This window comes from Bos javanicus, chromosome 5 (assembly GCF_032452875.1).
Source record: "Bos javanicus breed banteng chromosome 5, ARS-OSU_banteng_1.0, whole genome shotgun sequence".
Classification (NCBI taxonomy): Eukaryota; Metazoa; Chordata; class Mammalia; order Artiodactyla; family Bovidae; genus Bos; species Bos javanicus.
In genome coordinates this window covers 61,139,818-61,159,719 of record NC_083872.1, presented here as the reverse complement: position 1 = coordinate 61,159,719, position 19,902 = coordinate 61,139,818, and the positions used below count along the sequence as shown (strand labels likewise).

Genomic DNA, 19,902 nt, shown 5'->3' with positions numbered 1-19,902 from the left:
TTATAATGTTGCCCAGACTGTACCAAATATCCTGGATGCTATCTATTAACCCTTTACAGTTAAATTCAGTATTTCAAACATTGAAAATTTGAAAATTAAGATGTAGACAGGGAAGAAATTTCCCTCCCCAGATTTGTAAATTGTATGTCTATGGCGATATTCTGATAATGATTGTAAACGGATCTGACTCTGTAAACTAACTCTCTACAGTTAACTTTTAAAATAATGGGCTACAGCCATATCATTATGCATTGGTATCAAGCTCTTTTGCAAATGTTGGATTGGTACAAAATGTTTATAAAAATTAAATGTCGAGGTGAGGCTAGCTGTTCGGTTTTCAAAGCGTGTTCAAAAAAATCCTTGGAAAATAACACTTTTCTTGCTAGTTTCACTTTTGTTGTTGTTGTTCAGTCACTTAGTCGTGTGCAACTCTTTGCAACCCCATGGACTGCCAAACACCAGACTTTCCTGTCCTTCACCATCTCCTGGAGTTTGCTCAAACTCATGTCCATCAAGTCAGTGATGCCATCCAACCATCTCATCCTCTGTCTTCCCCTTCTCCTCCTGCCTTCAATCTATCCTGGCATCAGGGGCTTTTCTAATGAGTCAGCTCTTCACATCAGGTGGCAAAAGTATTAGAGCTTCAGCATCAGTCCTTCCAGTGAATTTTCAGGACTGATTTCCTTTAGGATGGACTGGTTGGATCTCCTTGCAGTCCAAGGGACTCTCAAGAGTCTTCTCCAACACCACAGTTCAAAAGCATCAGTTCTTTGGCACTCAGTCTTCCTTATGGTCCAACTGTCACATCCATACATGACCACAGGAAAAACCATAGCTTTGACTATATGGACCTTTGTTGGCAAAGTAATGTCTCTGCTTTTTAATATGCTATCTAGGTTTGTCATAGCTTTTCTTCCAAGGGGCAAGCATCTTTTAATTTCATGGCTGCAGTCACCATCTCACTTTTATGAAACATAAAATTACTTTGCTCAACTAATATTAGGGGATGATAGTTGATTGCTGCCCTTAGCTTAATTTGCTTCATTCCTATTGCAAAAAAATAAATGTATGATGCGTTTGGCCTAGCAAAACAGAGAAGTGCATAGACAAAAAAGCTTTTCCTCAATTTGTTAAGTTAATTTCTTCGAGGACTTTTTTACAATTATTAATAATTGGAAAGGCTCCAGAAACTCATACATGTGGAAAATCGTTTTGTAGACAGGTAAAGCTATATATTGATGTTGTGTACACAAGTGGTTCCAAACTTTCCTGTTCAGTGGAATCCAGCAGATTTAAAACTGCTTGCTGGGCTCCATCCCAGAGTTCCTGATTCAGTTGGTGTCAGGTGGGGCCTGACAATTTTCGTTTCTAAGAAATCCCCAGGTGATATTGCTGCTGTGGATTAGAGATCATTGTTTGAGAACCACTGATGTAAGGCAACTGAAAATCAGCTTAAGAAAACCAGCTTCTTTTTTCTGTATCTTATCTGGTCATGTTTCATATTTGTTTTCCAGGCTATATCACTCTCAAAGTGTGAATCACAGAAAATATTTTCTGTCTCCACCTCCATCTACTCCTTGTGCAAAGTTCAATGACCTTCAAATTCTCCCCTTCAAGAGCCCCCTTTTCTGAGGCTGAAGAGTAAATGTCTCAGGCTTCAAGAGAGCAGTTTCCCAAACTGCTCATCAGCAATTGTGTGTTCCTCAATATTTTCATATATGTCCTGTGATAAAGCTACTCTAGGATCAGAACATTTTGGGATACACTGGTTCAGCTGGAGAGAAAATTACTTTTAGTGTCAGGACTTTTCAGAGCTTTTAATATATAAATGTGCATTGTGAATCTCCAAAAGAGATTAAGTAGTTGGATTGAATTTGAAATCCTTCTCAACCCTTTTCCCCCACCAAACTGTGCGTGTGCTCAGTTGCCTCAGTTGCATCTGGCTCTTTGCGACCCTATGGATTTTAACCTGCCAGGCTTCTCTGTCCATGGGATTCTCCAGGCAAGAATACTGGAGTTGGTTGCCATGGCTGCCCTTCCACCCCAGGGATCTTCCCTACCCACAGATCAAATCTGCACCTCCTGCTTGGCAGGCAGATTCTTTACCCATGAGCCACCTAGGAAGCCTATCAAGCTCTAGGAAATATCTATCTAAGCACAGTTTGGGAGATCTATAACTTTATCATTTAACTTGATTCTACAAGGTTAGGAAAAAAAAAATCTATATTACAACCTAGGGAAAAGGCCAACATGCCAAAATCATGACGTGTGAATTTTAAATTGGTCTTAAAAATTAACTAAATGCACGCACCCATTATTTTGACTGAATGTGACTTTTTCTTTTCTTTTTTTACAATTGCATAAGAACAGATAAAAAGATATCTACCCTCTTAAATTCTTAAGGGCACAATACAGTGTTGTTAACCATAGGCACAAAGTTGTACAGCAGATCTCTAGAACTTTTTCATCTTACATAATTGAAACTTTATACCCACTGAGTAGCATTCTCCATTTCCTGCACCCTCTAGCTCCTGGCTTCTCCTATTTCCTGCTTCTGAATTTGACTATCATAATTCATATAAATGGAATCATGAAGCATTTGTGCTTCTGTGATTGGCTTATTTCACTTAGGGTAAAGTTCTCTGGTTTCATCCATATGTAGCATCATTTCCCTCTTTTTAGTGGCTGAATAATATTCCATTGTATGTAAATACTACATTTGTTTTTTATATGATATTTTCTAGATTAAATAATTTACTAAGTTGATACAAAGAAAGAACACATGGCTTTCAGCCTTTGTTGATAATCAAGACTTCCTCACCTCACCACTTTTCCTGTTCTATCAATTTCCTTTGCATTACTATTTCATTAGATTTCTCATGATATGAGTTATGAATTTCTTAAGTGATTACATATTTATTGCTTGTTTCTACCACTAACAAACAGTTCCATAATGGCTATATCTTTTTGGTCTTGTTCACTTCTATATTTTCACTGCCTAGAACAGTGCCTGGCACATCAGGAGTAATCAGTAAATTTTTCTGATGGAAAGAACACATAGATGGATACGATCATTAACTAAGCTCTAATTATGAAATCCTTATTGTAATAAAAGATATAGGAAGAGGAAAAGGTACTTTTCACCAGCTTTAGATGGGGCAATTAAAATAATCTTTTGATTTACAATGAAGTAATTCTAATATAATGATAGAAGGGGAATTATTGATGTGTAACTCAGAATGTTATTTTGTAAACTTACTTTTATTATGATTTCTAACATCACTAAGGGTCCAAAAAAAGATGTACAATTATTTTTTTTAAATAAGGCAAGTATGTGATAAATATTTGGTATATAAGTAGGTCTTATAAAAATACCAACTTTTCTGTCTTTCCAACCTTAAAAGATCTCTGAATCATGCTACTTCTTGCCATATTACAAAGTTCTTTGACTTGGACAAATTTAAAAAGCGTCAATTACAGTTGTTTTTTTTTAAGCCCACTTGTTCTAAAAAAGAGCTTGTTGTATATTTGTGTTCTTGTATGATAAGCAAGTGTTAAATATGTGTAGAGCACAAATGCCGCTAACTTACGGATTCTGGTAATTTTAGATGTATGGGAGTGGTTTGATTGAAATGTATGATTGTTGAATATTACAGTAGATACATTCAGTTTGGTCCAACAAAATAAGAGAAATAGGCAGACATTATTTTTAGGGAGAAAAGATTCACCCAGGAATCCGAAATATAACTGTCAGAAGTCCTTAGGACATAATGTGATTTGAAATTACATTAAAATTTTAGTAAGTCTATTTCTGGGTATTACAATGGAAAAATATTTATATCTCACTTCACTGGGCCTTTTATGTGGTTTTAATTTTTTTTTTTTTCTTGTTTAGGTTGTCTACATCCGGTTTCCATTCTCTTTTCAGTCCTCTCATGATCTCCCTCTAGGGGGTTATATTTTTGTGTTTACTTTATGCTTTTATCCTTTTTAAATGAAAAAAGTGGGTCAGTATTACTTCAGTCTGTCTTCACTTTCACTCTGCTGTTCATTCCTGAACTAGCTTTTAGCCTCTGGGAGAGAAGAAAGTAAAAACATTTACAGAAACTGGGCCAACCTCTCTCCGGCCCCCCTCCTCCAAGAAAACAAAACCTAACCAGCTCAGCAACAGAAGTTCCTTTCTGTTCTCACAGCACCTTCTATTTCCCTTCTCATAAAGCTCAGGTTTTTATTATAACTGCTTATGGCGTATCTTTCATGCCAGTGAGACTCTCAGTCCTTTAAAGACCTAGTATATTGTCAAAAACATAATATAAAGGAGATTGTAGTTTAACTGAATAAATGCTGCCTGTGTGAGTGATTGCTGCTCTCGTATTCACCCAGCCGCCCACAATAAAGGAGAAAAGTTGCAGCAATCAAGCTCAAGTGCGGGTCCTTTGACATCAGCTTTCTAGAGAACGAGTAGAGAACTGTGGCAATGGTATCTAAATTACATAATTACTTGGATAATTTAAGCCACAGTTTTTGTGTTGGTGGGGAGATGTTGAAAGATGAAGGGGCTGAACCAGTGAGATTTCTTCTCCAGTCGCCGTGGACAGGCACTGCCTAACCTTCACCCTCGTGGGGTCTCATCACCTCTCCCACCGCCCTCTCGCCACCCCAAAAGCGGTGCACTTGAGACAGAGGGCCCCCACCTCGGGGTGGGGGGTTTCCCGGGGATACCCCGCCCCGCCTTCTAGGCCCCGCCCCCGCCGCGGCCACCGGCAGGGGTCGCGCTGCCCGCGGCGAGCGGCTCGAGAGCTGGTGGGGGAAGCTCCCGCAGCCGGTCGCCTTTCTCTGCTGCTGCTGGTTGGAGCGTTTCAATAAAAGTCTTTTTTTCTCTCGCGCTCGCTCTCCCCTGGGAAACAGGCGGAGGCGTCAATCCGCAGCCGCCGAGTGAGAAAGCGACGCACACGCAGCGGCGAGCGTCTCGTCGGCTCGGCACCGTCCGGCGGCCCCAGAGAAGAAGAACCCGTGTCCGGCCCGGCCGCCTCAGCCGGGCGTCGGCGCCTCCCTGCCCGCCTCGCTCCCACCCCGGCTCCTCCAAGGGGATTAGTGGGCCGCCTGCGCGACTCGGCGGCCCGGGAGCCATGTTGTCCGGGGGGCTTGGCAACGCGTGAGCGACCCGCAGCCCCTCCCGGAGGCTCGGACTCTTCGGCGAGAGCTGGAAGGCGGCTGCGGCGGCGGAGGCCTGCGCGTCGGAGGCGCCTCGGGTCGGCCAGCGGCTGGGACCCGGACCTGCATCCGGTCGCCGCGGGCGTCGGCGGAGCCGCTTTGCCTCTGCGCCTCCCTCGCCTCGCCTGCTCTCGGGACGCAGCCCCCGCACTTGCTGGTGAGTTGGCGGCCGGCGGCGGCGCGGGGCTTTCCCTCCTGGCCCGCCGACCCCGGGCGGAGTGGGGCCGCAGGGTGCTTGAGACTGGGGGCCGGGGCGAGCGGCTGGGTAGGGGCGTGGGAGGCTCAGGCCCGGTCGGGAAGTTGAGAGAGGGCGGCGCGGCGCAGGGGGCTCGCTGGTGCTTGTTGCCCCTGGGGTCCAGCGCGGACCCCGGGCATTTCCCCTGGCGTGGGGTGGGGTGTGGGTGTCTGACGCTCTGGCTCCTTCGCGGGAGGCGCCTTCAGCCGCCGCCGCGTCCGTGTTTGCTGTCGTTTTGGTCTCCGGGGGCAGGCCGGACTCCCCGCGAGGCCGAGGAGGGGAAGAGGCAGAAAGTCTCCCGAGACACAAAGGTCCCCTCGGCGGGGGTGGAGCTGCGGGAGCGGGCGGCGCAGCCCCGAGGGGAAGGAAGGGGCGCGGGTCCGCGGGAGGTGGGCGAAGAGGCGGCGGCTGCCGCGTTTCCAGCTCCTTGGAGACGCCGGAGGTGTGCGCGGGTGGGGAGCGGGAGGAGGAGCCCTCGCGTGGGGAGCCGGCTGAGACAAAGCTCGGGGCAGCCTCCCGCTGGCGGGTCACACCCCTGAGTGTTGGCCAGAGCAGAGGTGGAGGGAAGGTGGGAAACCCCAGTAACCGATGGGGAGGGGGAGATGAAGGGGCTGCCAAGTACTGTCGTCTGCGTCGCAGTTGCTTTTCTCAGGGTTTTTGTGCCCGACGGTTTTTGCTCCCCAACTCGGCTGGAGAGCTCCAGATCTGCTCCCTCCCATCACCCCCTCCGTGCCACACTGACTCTCCTGCGGTTTTCCCCTCGTTCTTCCCTTCTCACCCACTCCTTTTCGGGTAAGCAGCATTATGCCTTCAGCTTGGGGAACGTTTGCTAATGACAGGATGTCTGAGCTTGTTCTGACCCTGAACTGCCTTGAACTCCTCTTTCTTCCTCCCACCCTTTCCTTTCTGGGATCTTATAATGTCACATGGCCGTTAACAATTAGCTTTTCTTCTGCAAAAATGGCAAAAGCATGTAGCTGAAATCCATGGCGCTCCTCCTCTATAATGTGTCCACCAGAGACACGTCGCTGGTCATGGATTATCACATTTTACTTATTAGCCAAATTAACGTTTTAGATACAGAAGTGGCAAATTTTGTTTTGAATTTTGACTGTTCCTAGGGTCAGCAAGTATATCCCTGGCAGCCACTAGCTCTTCTGTCACTTATCAGGAAATGCTTGACTTAGACAATTGTTTACTCAAACTTTGCTGGTTCTTTCTCGAGTCTTTGTTGAAGGATTTCTTTTAAAAGGCTCTTACGTAAGAAGGTCAGAGTAACAAATTTAAATTACTATGTTTTAGGCGTATTGACCATTAGAAGAAAATGAATGGGATTTTTAAGATCTTTGATGTCCTGAGTAAAGGAGGGCCTTCTAGAAGGTAGAAATCAGGTTCAACCATACTGTAAGAAAAGGACTTGCTACCATTTAATTGGTTTTGTTCTGTTCTTTTGTAAGATTAAGTAGTTGGTTTATTTATTAAATGTTGATGTTGCTTTGTTAATGAAGTTATTTCAGTCTTTGTATTCCTAATATCTGCATACTTCCATAAACAATGGGTTGGAACAAAAGAAAAAATGTGGCTATATTTAAGGAATTTTTTTTTTTAATGGAAGAGATTTCCAGATGTAGAAGCGGTAACCTTTTATCTGGTAAATTATCTTATGGGCCAGGAAAACTAATGGTTTTGAATATTGGGCTTCAAAGAATTTTGTCTTTGAATTTAAACTTTTAAAATGACTGTGCAAATATATTATTGATTTTTTTAACAGCAAAAATAAAAACATGTTGAAATGTGTTTGACATCACTGTTAATAATCATTTTAAGAACAGTCTCATCTTGCTGCTTATAGCCATTAAAATGTTGACACTATAAAAATTGTGAAAGGGACTTCAGTTTAGGGATCAGTCTGAATTGAAAGACTCCCTAAATTCTTTGTGAAATTAACAGGTCATATCATTAATAATCAATGTTTTATATATTTATCAAAAGGCTGTATTGAGGATACACTGATTTCCCCCCCTCTACATAATTATTAGTGTCTAATTAGTTACTTGAAGTTTTATCCTCACTAGAAGGAAATCTACCAAAAAGTCATCAGAGATCTGGGTAGTGGGACTTACAGATGAATAAAAATACATTTCTGTATCTTTCAAATTTTCACCTGACCTTTACAGTCAGTAAAAAAAATATATGGAGAATTAAATTCTTGTTTAAAAAAATTGTTAATATTCTGATTTGCCTGTTGTTAAAAGGAGCTTCTATAGAATGTGTAATGTATTCTCATCTTTGGATTCAGGTCCATTAAAATCACTTTTAGTGTTAGATATTTGAAATAGTGCAGCTTGCCAAATGAGTCTGATTACCTGAAGAAAAAAGAAGCAATACATAGTAATGAAAAGGCAAAAAGATACATAGTAAGGAAAGATGAAGTTAGAATAATTAATTCAGTGTATGATAGCGATTCAGTGTGGTAGTGGTAGCTTTGTACACCAGCAGTCTTGTTCTAATAAGTCATTAGTTTTACCAATAAAAAAATTAATTTTTTTTTTTGGAGCACAAAATAGCTGTGTTGACTAAGAACATTTAAAAGTATATAAGTGTTGATATATTTAGTTTTCATTTACCGGTTTAGTCCTATGATTATGGTGAAAAGAGATGGCATGGAAAATTTACTCTGTCATTGCCTTTGTTTTTTCCCTTATTTTCAGCAGTATTTTTCTCTTCTGTTGGTGAAATAGTGCTAGCTAAAACACTGCAATATTGTGAACAATGGCTACTGAGATAGACATTCAGAAGTAAAGATAATAATGTTACTTAATATAAGAAAATTTTCTATGAACACAGTTTTTGCCCTGATATTTTGTTATTGTCTAACAATACTGAATATTTATAGGGCATTACATTTTGAATCTTTATTACTGTTCTGTAGTCTTAATAAAAATTAGACCATCATGACATGACATTTATATGGCTTTTATACTTCCATGATGTGTAATTGTAATGAATATATTGCTGTATTATAGAAAAAAGACATTATAAGTTAAATCCAGCTTATAAAATATTCTTTAGAGTATTTTATCTATTTTAAAAGTTGTCCCCTTTCACATAGGTGAAGGAAAAACAGTTCTTTGAATTTTGAATGTGTAGTTTCTGCTTAATCTTTTAAATGGAAAATATTTTAAATGCATTTTGTAAATGAATTATGACACTTAGCATTTGAAATGATGAAGATAAACAGTAGATTGATGGTATCTTAAAATGTGCTTTATATAGTATCTATGAAGTAAAATCAGCCTACAATAGAAAACCTAGTATAATTTACTAGCATTCAGCTTACAGTGTTGGCAATTTCTTTGAACTGGTGGGGAGAGGACCTGTTAGACTTTCAAAAAAAGATTTCTGTGAGATACTTACAAAATTAATTCAAGAATTTTTACTGTCCTTCGTGAATTCTTTGTCATTGTTTTGCTCCCAGATTTTTTAGTGGCAGTCAGTTTGATATCTGCAAAATATTTGACCTGAAGAGAGAGATTTTAAGGACCAGAAAAATATATTAAATATATCTGAGATGCAGCTTACCTTTCCTAGCCTGTTTTCCTCTCTTTTGGCCAACTTGGAAAATCAGTAGATGTCTATCAGTAAATCTAATAGGTGGGATGCCTACTATAAATAATGTTATGTTCTGCCGTAACATATGATATTGAACACTATATGTAAGGAGATAGATTTATAGATCCATGACATTGGGATAATCGAAAGTTGTGTATAATTTTCTTGAAATGTAAAATTAGTTCACCTTATTTGAGCATCTACCAAATTTTATTGTAATAAAGTTCATCCTTAATGAAATCTATCCATTCATCTGTTCATCCATGTCTGAAGTACATGTCTACCCCGTACTACCACTGTGGTCAATGCTAGGATACAAAGATGAGGAAACTGGCACATAGATATTACAGTGCTTGGAGAGAAATTCTCTTTTTTGAGGACAGTGTTACTTCCTCGAAGTTGTCTTTGATTCATTCTGGCAGAGTTACTGTGATCCTGCTATAGCATTTATGTCTACTATAGGACTCAATGGAGAAGGCAATGGCAACCGACTCCAGTACTCTTGTCTGGAGAATCCCATGGACGCAGGAGCCTGGTAGGGTACAGTCCGTGGGGTCGCTAAGAGTCGGACACGACTAAGCAACTTCACTTTCACTTTTCACTTTAATGCATTGGAGAAGGAAATGGCAACCCACTCCAGTATTCTTGCTTGGAGAATCCTAGGGATGGCGGAGCCTGGTGGGCCGCCATCTATGGGGTCCCACAGAGTTGGACACGACTGAAGCGACTTAGCAGCAGCAGCAGCAGCAGCATAGGACTCCATGGGGCCTCCCTGGTGGTGCTAGTGGTAAAGAACCCTCTTGTCAATAGAGGATGTAAGAGCAGAGGTTCAGTCCCTGGATCGGGAAGATCCCCTGAAGAAGAGCATGGCTACCCACTCCAGTATTCTTGCCTGGAGAATCCCCAAAGACAGAGGAGCCTGGCAGGCTGCAGTCCACAGGGTCTCAAAGGGTTGGACACAACTGAAGCGACTTAGCACCCTGTATGGAACTTAATCGGAGAAGGCAATGGCACCCCACTCCAGTACTCTTGCTTGGAAAATCCCATGGATGGAGGAGCCTGTTAGGCTGCAATCCATGGGGTCGCTAAGATCCATGGGGTCGCTAAGAGTCGGACACGACTGAGCGACTTCACTTTCACTTTTCACCTTCATGCATTGGAGAAGGAAATGGCAACCCACTCCAGTGTTCTTGCCTGGAGAATCCCAGGGATGGGGGAGCCTGGTGGGCTGCCGTCTATGGGGTCGGTCACACAGAGTCGGACACGACTGAAGTGACTTAGCATAGCATAGCATGGAACTTAATACATTGTGTTGTAATTAATTATTTACAAGTCTTTACCCTTTTGACTGCTTTGTGCACCAGAGGGACCATGCTTTTTAAATTTTGGTATTTCCCCCATATTATGTATTGCTTAATTGAATGAAGTGATAGAATTAGAAAAAACATTGAATTAGTAAATTAGAGTCAGATTAGTTATGGCCTAGAAATAGTCAAGTAATTTTGATACAGTAGAAAATAAAGAGCCTGTGTTTCGTGTATGCTGTGTTTTTATGAGAGTAATCTGGAAGCAGTTACTAGGCCAATTTGGAGGGGCAATAACTTGGTATTATTGGGCCTTTTAAATTACATGTGAGATATACGCAAATGAAAAGAAAAGAGGTGTAATCTTCAAAGATTTTTCTTTTAGACAAATTAGATCTATCAATTACAATATCTATATGTAAATACAGTATCTATATGTAAATACAGTATGTGTGTGTACACGGTCAGTTGTGTCCTATTCTTTGCCACCCCATGGACTGTAGCCCGCCAAACTCTGTCCATGGGGTTTTCCAGGCAAGAATATTGGTGTGAGTTGCCATTTCCTCCTCCAGGGGATCTTGCAAACCAAAGATTTAACCCATGCCTCCTGATTCTCCTGCATTGGCAAGCGAATTCTTTACCACTCTACCACCTGGGAAGCCCATGTGAATAAAATAGCTATTTTTAAAGGTCTAAAAACATTGGTTAATATCAAGAAGAAGATTTGGATGAAATTTCATCCTTAATGAAATCCAACTGTTTAGCTGTAGAGTACTAGGCTTAAATTCATTAAAATACAGAATTGCACTCAGAATAGCGCATTTAATGTCATTCCTGTTAACCTTATAGTTTATATATATACACACACACACACACACATAGATACTTTTCATTGAAATTACTGTACTTAAATAAACTGCTTTATTGTCAGCTTTTAAAATTAGACATTTCATTGAGGTTTTTAAAATTGAGTTTTAAATTATATCTTTGATACAGTATGTTATAAAAACTAGATTTGAGAAATCAGATAGCTTAATATCTTGATGTGACATTTAAAAAAAAACAAGTTTTCACAATTTGTAAGAGTTGATGCTTTTTCATATTCCTCAGTTTATTATATAGCCTTAAAATGCTGAAAATGTTTATATCAGTTAAATTTTCAAGATGATACATACCTACATTTTATCACTCCAGAAACAGAAGTTAGCATTATATTTTTCAGTAATTTTTGCCTGTAAGTTTGTGAACATGGATTTTTGCCATTCCTTTTGCAGATATTATTTACATTTTTGTTTTCTTCTGACCCCTGTTTTTCCAGGAAGCTATAAAATGGTTGACATTTTAACTTTTAGCTATAATATTTTGTAAAAAAACTCTACAACTCATTTCTATTATGTAAAGTTTAGAATTGATGATAGTTCCCCCCCCCCCCCAATAAAGACTACTTCAGTAATAACTAATAACTATGTGATCTTGAGCTACTTAAACTCTTCAGGGTCATTTTCTTCTGTAAAATTGGGAATGACAGACCCTACTTTATAGGGTTATAGAAATTCAATGGTATGTATAGAAGACTGCAAAGTACCTTGCACCTAGTGAGTACTCAGTTAGCAATTATTTTTATTACTCTGCATTATTATTATTTCTCTGGGAAAAACTTGGTTATGGTACTAGAATTGCTTTGCAGAGCCATTGCTTCAGGTTGATGAATATCTAAGTGATTCACAAGGATAATTGAGTCAAAATCATCTCTGGCGTTTTAAACTATAGATATACCCCGTGGATTTTCTAATATGCCTTCCACCGAATTTGAGAATCAGTGTGTTAGTGAGTTAAGTTTACTGATGGGTGTATGTTGCACCCTTTATGTGTATTGGCAGGAGGGGAGTAGCATAGGCTAGTGGACTAAAGTGGGATATTCATTGTTGTTTCCTATCTAATGACCGTTAGGGATAAAACTGTCATAATCTTCCTGATGAGCACATTGATAAGCTTTTCCTTAGGGCCAACCAAATTTTTCTTGTAACCACCCTGTTTTTCTGTGCTATACCATTTATTTGACATCTTAATGGTCTAGACAATATATATATATATACTTTCCTTCTTGATGAGTTTATGTGTGACTCAGATTTTCTGAAGTCAAAATAGAATAACAGCTAATATAACTTACCCATCAAAAAAAGAAACTAGTTTTGCATTTTTCCGTCGTCATAAAATCTGCTTAGATTTTTGCTGTTTACTGTGTTTTTATTCTCTTATTTGTAGGTCAGTGGCCTTAACCTGAACTTCAGAAGGACACTTGTTGATTAAAAATGACAAAACAAGAAGCCTCTGTGTGTGTGTAAAATTTCAAGCTCTGTTCTAGAGCACCTGAATTGGGATACTCTGGGTTTGGGTTTTTAAAGAATATTTCAAGTAATTCTTGAATTTTAGAGTCATTGTTCTAGGATTTAGCATAGTGTCAAGGGGAGGAACCACTCATATATAAGTTAAAGTAAAGGCAAAGTGATTAAAAATTTTCATCATTCCATCTTATTTTTTTCTTTTTATTCTATTTTATATTTCCTAGTTTAATTGTGTTTGGGGGAAGGTTTTCTTAGGTTGATGTACTTCTGTTCCAGTTATTTTATTTACTTTGGTGAATGTTTTTGTCTTGCTTTTTAGTTTGTTTGGTTAAAAGGTAAACTGAGGGGACTTCCCTGATGATGGTCCAGTGGTTAAGAGTACACTGCAGGAGGCATGGCTTTGATCCTTGGTTGGGGAACTAAGATCCTGCTTGCCACACAGTGCAGCCAGAAAAAAAAAAAAAAACAGCCAAACAAAAACCAGTAAATTGAGGCACATTAAAAATTTTCAACTTTATTTGAGCATACCTTGATTTGAATCAGGCAGTACCAAGCCACAAGTGGTTAGGAGTGCTCCACCAATAGGAGGTGGGTGGAGGTTTTTATAGAGAAGACATGGAAGCAAAGAAAGGAAATTAACTTGACTGGCTATAGCTTAAGTGATTGCCTTATTTAGGAAAGCCTAGTTGGTTGGTTGTCCTAAAGTTTAATTTTCTCAGATACAAGTGTATTGAGTCTGGCTTAGGTTTTAGTCTGCTTATGTAGACTACCAAAGCATTGGAGCCACCCCAGTCTAATGCCCTCTTGTTCAATAATTTTAGTTTCTTTCCAGTGTCTTACTGTTTCCTGCCTTTATAGTCTCAATTATCATGTTTTGAAAATTATCTTTTAAGTATAAGAACATAAAATAATGTAAAAAATAGACTTTAAATTCCTTGCAGTGGTTATCATCTTCAAATAGTCCCTTTGTCTTTTTTCATATTTAGAGTTAAATATTTTTGCCCAGGTTCCTTTTTATAATGTAAGTTTTTATGGTAATACTAATTCTTATGGCTATAATTTTTAGTGGTTAATCATCAATCAAAAGAATTTAAACATTTCATAGTGGTTGATAATTATTAAATTATCACTTTAAAATTTTCACTATTTTAAATTGTGCAGGGACAGACTCCAGCATGTGACCCACCACCTCCATTTTACATTTCCTTAGCATGCGTTAGATATACAGAAATGGACTTCCCACATCGAAGCCTGTGAACCTTTCTGGTAATGCCTGTTGTACCAGTGCTGCTGATAATCTACCACATCTATTTTCAGTGATACTAATATTTAAAATATTTGCTTCTGATAATTTGCTTATAGAAAGATAACCATTTTATTTGAATTTCTTTGATTGCTAGGATGTTGGTTTTTGTTGTTTTTTTCCTTCCCTCTGTATTCTCCCCTCAAGCTGCTAGGGAGGAGACTATTAGCATTCCCTAAATCCTCACAGCTTTGTTGTTGTTCAGTTCAGTTCAGTCGCTCAGTCGTGTCTGACTCTTTGCGACCACATGGGCTGCAGCACACCAGGCCTCCCTGTCCATCGCCAACTCCCAGACTTTACTCAATCTCAAGTCCATAGAGTTGGTGATGCCATTCAACCATCTCATCCTCTGTCGTCATCTTCTCCTGCCCTCAATCTTTCCCAGCATCAGGGTCTTTTCCAATGAGTCAACTCTTCGCATGAGGTAGCCAAAGTATTGGAGTTTCAGCTTCAACATCAGTCCTTCCAATGAGCACCCAGGACTGATCTCCTTTAGGATGGACTGGTTGGATCTCCTTGCAGTCCAAGGGACTCTCAAGAGTCTTCTCCAGCACCACAGTTCAAAAGCATTTATTCTTTGACGCTCAGCTTTCTTTATAGTCCAACTCTTATATCCATACGTGACTACTGGAAATATCATAGCTTTGACTAGAGTTGTTATTTTGTGATATTTTCTTTGTATCAAATTACTACACATAAAGCTTTTTTTCTTTTCTAAAGTCAGAGAATTCATTTTGGTGATCTTATGTTTTGGTGATCCATGTATTCTTGTACTAATGCCAGCTTATTTTAACTTTTCACCATATTATATCTTCCTGCCTGGTATGGCAAGATGCTGGATATTTTCTCCCAATAATTTTGATATTATATATATATTTTTATTCTACTTTTGTAAATGACAGGCCAAAAAAAAAAGTAGATATAGTTGTCTCCTTTTTTTTTTTTTTTGCAAAACTGGTCTTCTCTGCTATAAAATTTTAACCCTAAATAGGTCAACACATCTAATAAGAGTTGTATTAGGAATCAGAATAGACTTCTATTTACTTAGTCCAGATTATGCCATGTAAAGAGCATCTCAGTAAAACTTACGTAACTTAGAATAGATTTTATCCATTTCATGCTCTCACTAAAGGTGGACTTGGTTAACCTGAAGAGAATGAAGGAATGACTTTTAGCCAAGGGTATTAGGTAGATTTCTCAGAGGAGATGCTAAAGATAATTAGCTCTACATACAGAAAAGAAGGGAAGCATTCTCAGATAAAAGAAGTGGGTGAAAAAGAGGTATGAATAAAGACTTTAAGCATTATTTTTAAAAGAATATATTCTCTATCAACCACTTGTAGTATAATAGGAATAGAGAAATAGTGGTAGAAGATGAGATCAGAGAGGGAGATAAACCAGCAAGGAGTTTGGATTTTATTCACCAGTGGAACATTTTTAGGCATAATATAATCTTTTCTACTGTGAGTTTTGGGTAAGTTTTGTGAACAGCTGCAAGTGAGCTACTTCTGAGTGTTGAATGGACAGCTTTTTGTGATGGAGGCCTTAGAGGATTGCTTTCCTACTTTAAAAAGAGCTCCCTGTGTCCTTGTTCTCTGGTTTGGTTCACCTCAGAGACATGAAAATTATTTTACTGGCTCTTAGGAGCACTTGGATGTGGGTTTTTGTTTGCAGACCCCTGCCATTTTTATCTTCCAATGAGAATATGTTTCTGTATGTTAGAAATTGGTTTCATCATTTTCTTGGGGAAATAGAAAAAAATAGTAAATTATAGCTTGTAGAAATAATAGATACTTTTAATTAACCTTAAGTATCAGCTTATAAGTCAATAACACAAATATTGTGCTTATACAGATGATTTTGTAGTTCTTTAGACTTTATCTTTGTGCTAATAACGAAGGTTATTTTACAGCACTATAATTATTTGTCAAATTATTTGTCTAATTATTACTATACAGTTAAGTTTTGAGAATAGGGTAATTTTAGCAGGTATAGTGGGGAAGGAAATGGCAACCCACTCCAGTGTTCTTGCCTGGAGAATCCCACGGATGGGGGAGCCTGGTGGGCTGCCGACTGTGGGGTAGCACAGAGTCGGACACGACTGAAGCCACTTAGCAGCAGCAGCAGCAGGTATAGTACATTTCAGCATTTTTTTTTTTTTTTATTAAAGCTTGCAATGAATTTTTGGTACATAATTGTCCCTAAGCGGGAGCTATTTTATCTCATAATATACTTACTCTTCAGAAATGATTCTTTCCTTTCCTCATTCTTTCTTTCTATTTGAACCCTTCAATTTTTTTTTATAGTTGTAGGCATTAAAAATTATTTGCAGAAATTAAAATTAAATTTTTTTGGAATAAGTAATGTGATTATGGGGCTTCCCAGGTGGTGCTTGTGGTAAAAAACCTGCTTGCCAATGCAGGTTAGACGTAACAGATGTGGTTTCTATCCCTGCGTTGGGAAGATCCCCTGGAGGGGAGGGCACCACAATACCACCACTCTAGTATTCTTGCCTGGAGTATCCCCATGGACAGAGGAGCCCGGCAGGCTGCAGTTGTAGGGTGGTACAGAGTCAGAAACAACTGAAGGGTCTTACTTAGCATGCACCCAATGTGATTATAAACCTAGAAGTATGTATAGAGACACACAAAAGTTTTGTTTCCTCTTTTGCTTTCTTCTTGTTTTTCCTCACACGCCTTTTATAGGCAAACATTTCTTTTAGTATCCTGCTTATTTTTCAAGTGTTTTTTTGCAAATGTAAATAAATATATATATTAGTTTGGAGGCTTTTTTCATATATAAAGATCTTCCTTTATTTTTAAGGGTGGTTTTACTTCTATTGAATATATGGTCACTCAGTCCTGTAGGGATCTTTGTGTTGTTTCCTATTTTCTGCTATTATTTCGCCAAACAAATAACATATGCATACTATTTGCATAAGCAAATGGATAATTTATAATCCAAGAGCATTCAACAAACTAACATCATGGCATCCAGTCGCATTACTTCATGACACGTAATTGGGGGAAAAGTGGAAACAGTAGCAGATTTTCTTTTCTTGGACTCCCAAAATAACTGTGGGTGGTGACTGCAGCCATGAATTTGAAAGACGCTTTCTCCTTGGAATGAAAGCTGTGACAAAGCTAGATGGCATATTAAAATGCAGAAATATCACTTTGCCAACAAGGGTCCGTATAGTCAAAGCTACAGTTTTTCCAATAATCGTGTATAGATGTGAGAGTTGGACCATAAAGAAGGCTGAGCACTGAAGAACTGATGCTTTTGAACTGTGGTGTTGGAGAAGACTCTTGAGAGCCCCTTGGACAGCAAACAGATCAAACCAGTCAGTCCTAAAGGAAATCAGTCCTGAATAGTCTTTGGAAGGATTGATGCTGATGCTCGAATACTTTGGCCACCTGTTGCGAAGAACTGACTCATTGGAAAGACCCTGATCTTGAGAAAGACTGAGAACAGAAGAAAAGGGCAACAGAGGATGAAATAGCTGGATGGCATCACCAACTCAATGGACGTGAGTTGAGCAAAGTCCGGGACATAGTGAAGGACTGGGAAGCCTGGGGTGCTGCAGTCCATGGGGTTGCAAAGACTTTAGTGAGACTTGCAAAACTTAGTGACTGAACAATAACAATAGCAACATAGTCTAAGAGCAAGTATTTCCCTAAAATTCCCATGTTGAAACCTAATCCCCAGTGTAATGGTATTTGGAGGTGGGACCCTTAGGGGATGCTTATGCCATGAGGGTGGAGCCCTCATGAATGGAATTAGTGGTAAGAAATCAAGGATATCCCTTGTTCTGTGAAGACACAATAAGAAGACAGCAGTCTGTGAGCTAGAAAGTGGGCTCTCACCAAATACTGAGTATGCAGTAGCTTTGGTCTTGGACTTCCCAGCCTGTAGAACTGTGAGAAAATAAATTTCTGTGGTTTATAAGCCACCTAGTCTAAAGTATTCTGTTATAGCAGCCTGAATAGGGTGAGAGTTAACTTCAGCAGTCATAAATTACATTAATAATATAGTGTGTTGAGAATAGCACTTCACCTCTGTGGTCTTCCTCCCCCAAATTGTAACCCAGGCTAATCATGAGAAAACAATCAAACAAATCTCAATTGAGGGGTATTCCACAAAATAACTGAACACTACTCTTGAAAACTGTCAGGGTCACCCAAACTGGGAAAGTCTGAGAAACTGTCACTGCCTAAAGTAGCCTGAGAAGATGATTATACTATAATGTGGTATACTGCATGGGATCCTGGAACAGCAAAAGAACATTAGATAAAAACTAATAAAATCTAAATAAAGACTTCAGTTAATTATATCAGTTTGGGTTCATTAATTGTGACAAACCATGGTAATACAAGATCTTAATAGCAGAAGCTAAGTGTTTGGTGTAGGGAGACTCCATACTATCTTTGAAATTTTTCTGTAAATCTAAAACTATTATAAAACATTTATTAAACAATACAGATAGGTGTTTCTGTAAATCTGTTAGATGTATCTAAAAACTTTTTTTTAATGAACTGGTGTAACTCACACTGTGGTGTTTGTCTCATCATGAATGACATTATTTTTTTAATATGTCTAGTGGGCATTTAACTTATTTTTCCTTTCTGTTAACATTCATGTTCTTTATTCTGTTTGGTTGTTGGCCTTTTTCTTGTTAATTTCATGAGTTCTCTATAGGGATATTAGCACTTTTTAAAAAAATTAATTTTTAATTGAAGGATAATTGCTTTACAGAATTTCGTTTTCTGTCAAACATCAACATGAATCAGCCATAGGTATACATATACCCCTCCCTCTTGAACCTCCCTCCCATTTCCCTCCCCATCCCACCCCTCTAGGTTGATACGGAGCCCCTGTTTGAATTCCCTGAGGCATACATTGAATTCCCATTGGCTATTTTACATATGGTAATGTAAGTTTCCATGTTATTCTCTCCATACATCTCATCCTCTCCTTCCTTCTTACAGTGACCATAAGTCTGTTCTCTGTATTTGTTTCTCCATTGATGCCTTTCAGATAAATTCATCAGTACCATCTTTCTAGATTCCATATATATGGAATCTAGTTCCCTGTGGGGAGATTAGCCCTTTTTGTGATATGGGTTGTAAGTGTTTATGTATAGATTCTCTGATTTTTTTCATGCAGATTTTTCCTTTTTTATATGGTAGTTTTTTAGTGTTTCTGAATTTTGAAATATAGTTAGAAAAGTCTTCACCATTCCAAGGTTGTGAAGGAATTCATCCACATTTTGTTCTAGTACTTGTGATTTCCTTTTTTACACTTAGATCTTAAAAGTTTGAATTCTTCAGTTCCTCCCAATTATTGAGTCATTTTAAATGCTTAACCTTTTCTTTCATGCCTGTGTAAGCATGCCTGTAGCCTTATTGGTACTTTAAATGATTTATAGTAGAAGAAATCTTTATACATTTACTCTTGGTGGATATGAAATTTCGACTTTATAGAAAATACATTAAGCATTTCATTGTATCTTAATTCTGAATCATGGTTTGAAAGTTTTACAGAAATAAAGACTCTTAAAGTTTCTTTTCACTGTTATACTGTTGTATATTTAGCAGTATTTTTTCTTCCAGATGATTAGCATTGTGGATTATTCATATATTTAGTTTTTACCCCTTCCTATTTCTCCTTTGATTCCTATTTAGATATTAAACCTCTCTGATTTATCTTCTATCTTCCTTAGAACTCTTCACTGGTTTTATGGCCCCTTTGATGTCAGTAATCTCTTTATTTCATTTTATTTAGAAATTAGTGTAACTCCTTAAGAAACTGGGGCCAGTAGTGTCAGCATGTGTTGCGTAATACAGAGTGCTGATTTCTTACACCGTTTTATTTAGCTATCCATATTTT

At 38.9% G+C, this 19,902-nt stretch overlaps 1 protein-coding gene across 9 annotated transcripts in view; it reads left to right on the top strand.

Annotated features, from left to right (window-relative positions):
* The first annotated feature begins 4,784 nt into the window (after window positions 1-4,784).
* CDK17 (cyclin dependent kinase 17) overlaps window positions 4,785-19,902 on the top strand; it is a 138,177-nt gene continuing 123,059 nt past the window's right edge. For 3 of the 9 annotated variants that reach the window (XR_009736485.1, XM_061416980.1, XM_061416979.1), the window contains exon 1: window positions 5,436-6,241. Coding sequence is in view for 5 of the 9 variants with exons in the window: in XM_061416980.1 (XP_061272964.1) it covers window positions 6,052-6,241 (190 nt within the window). In the remaining 4 variants the exon portion in view is untranslated. Of the gene's footprint in view, window positions 5,372-5,434; window positions 6,242-19,902 lie in introns of those variants that run through there. The other 6 variants (XR_009736486.1, XM_061416985.1, XR_009736484.1 and 3 more) reach the window with 6 other exon arrangements.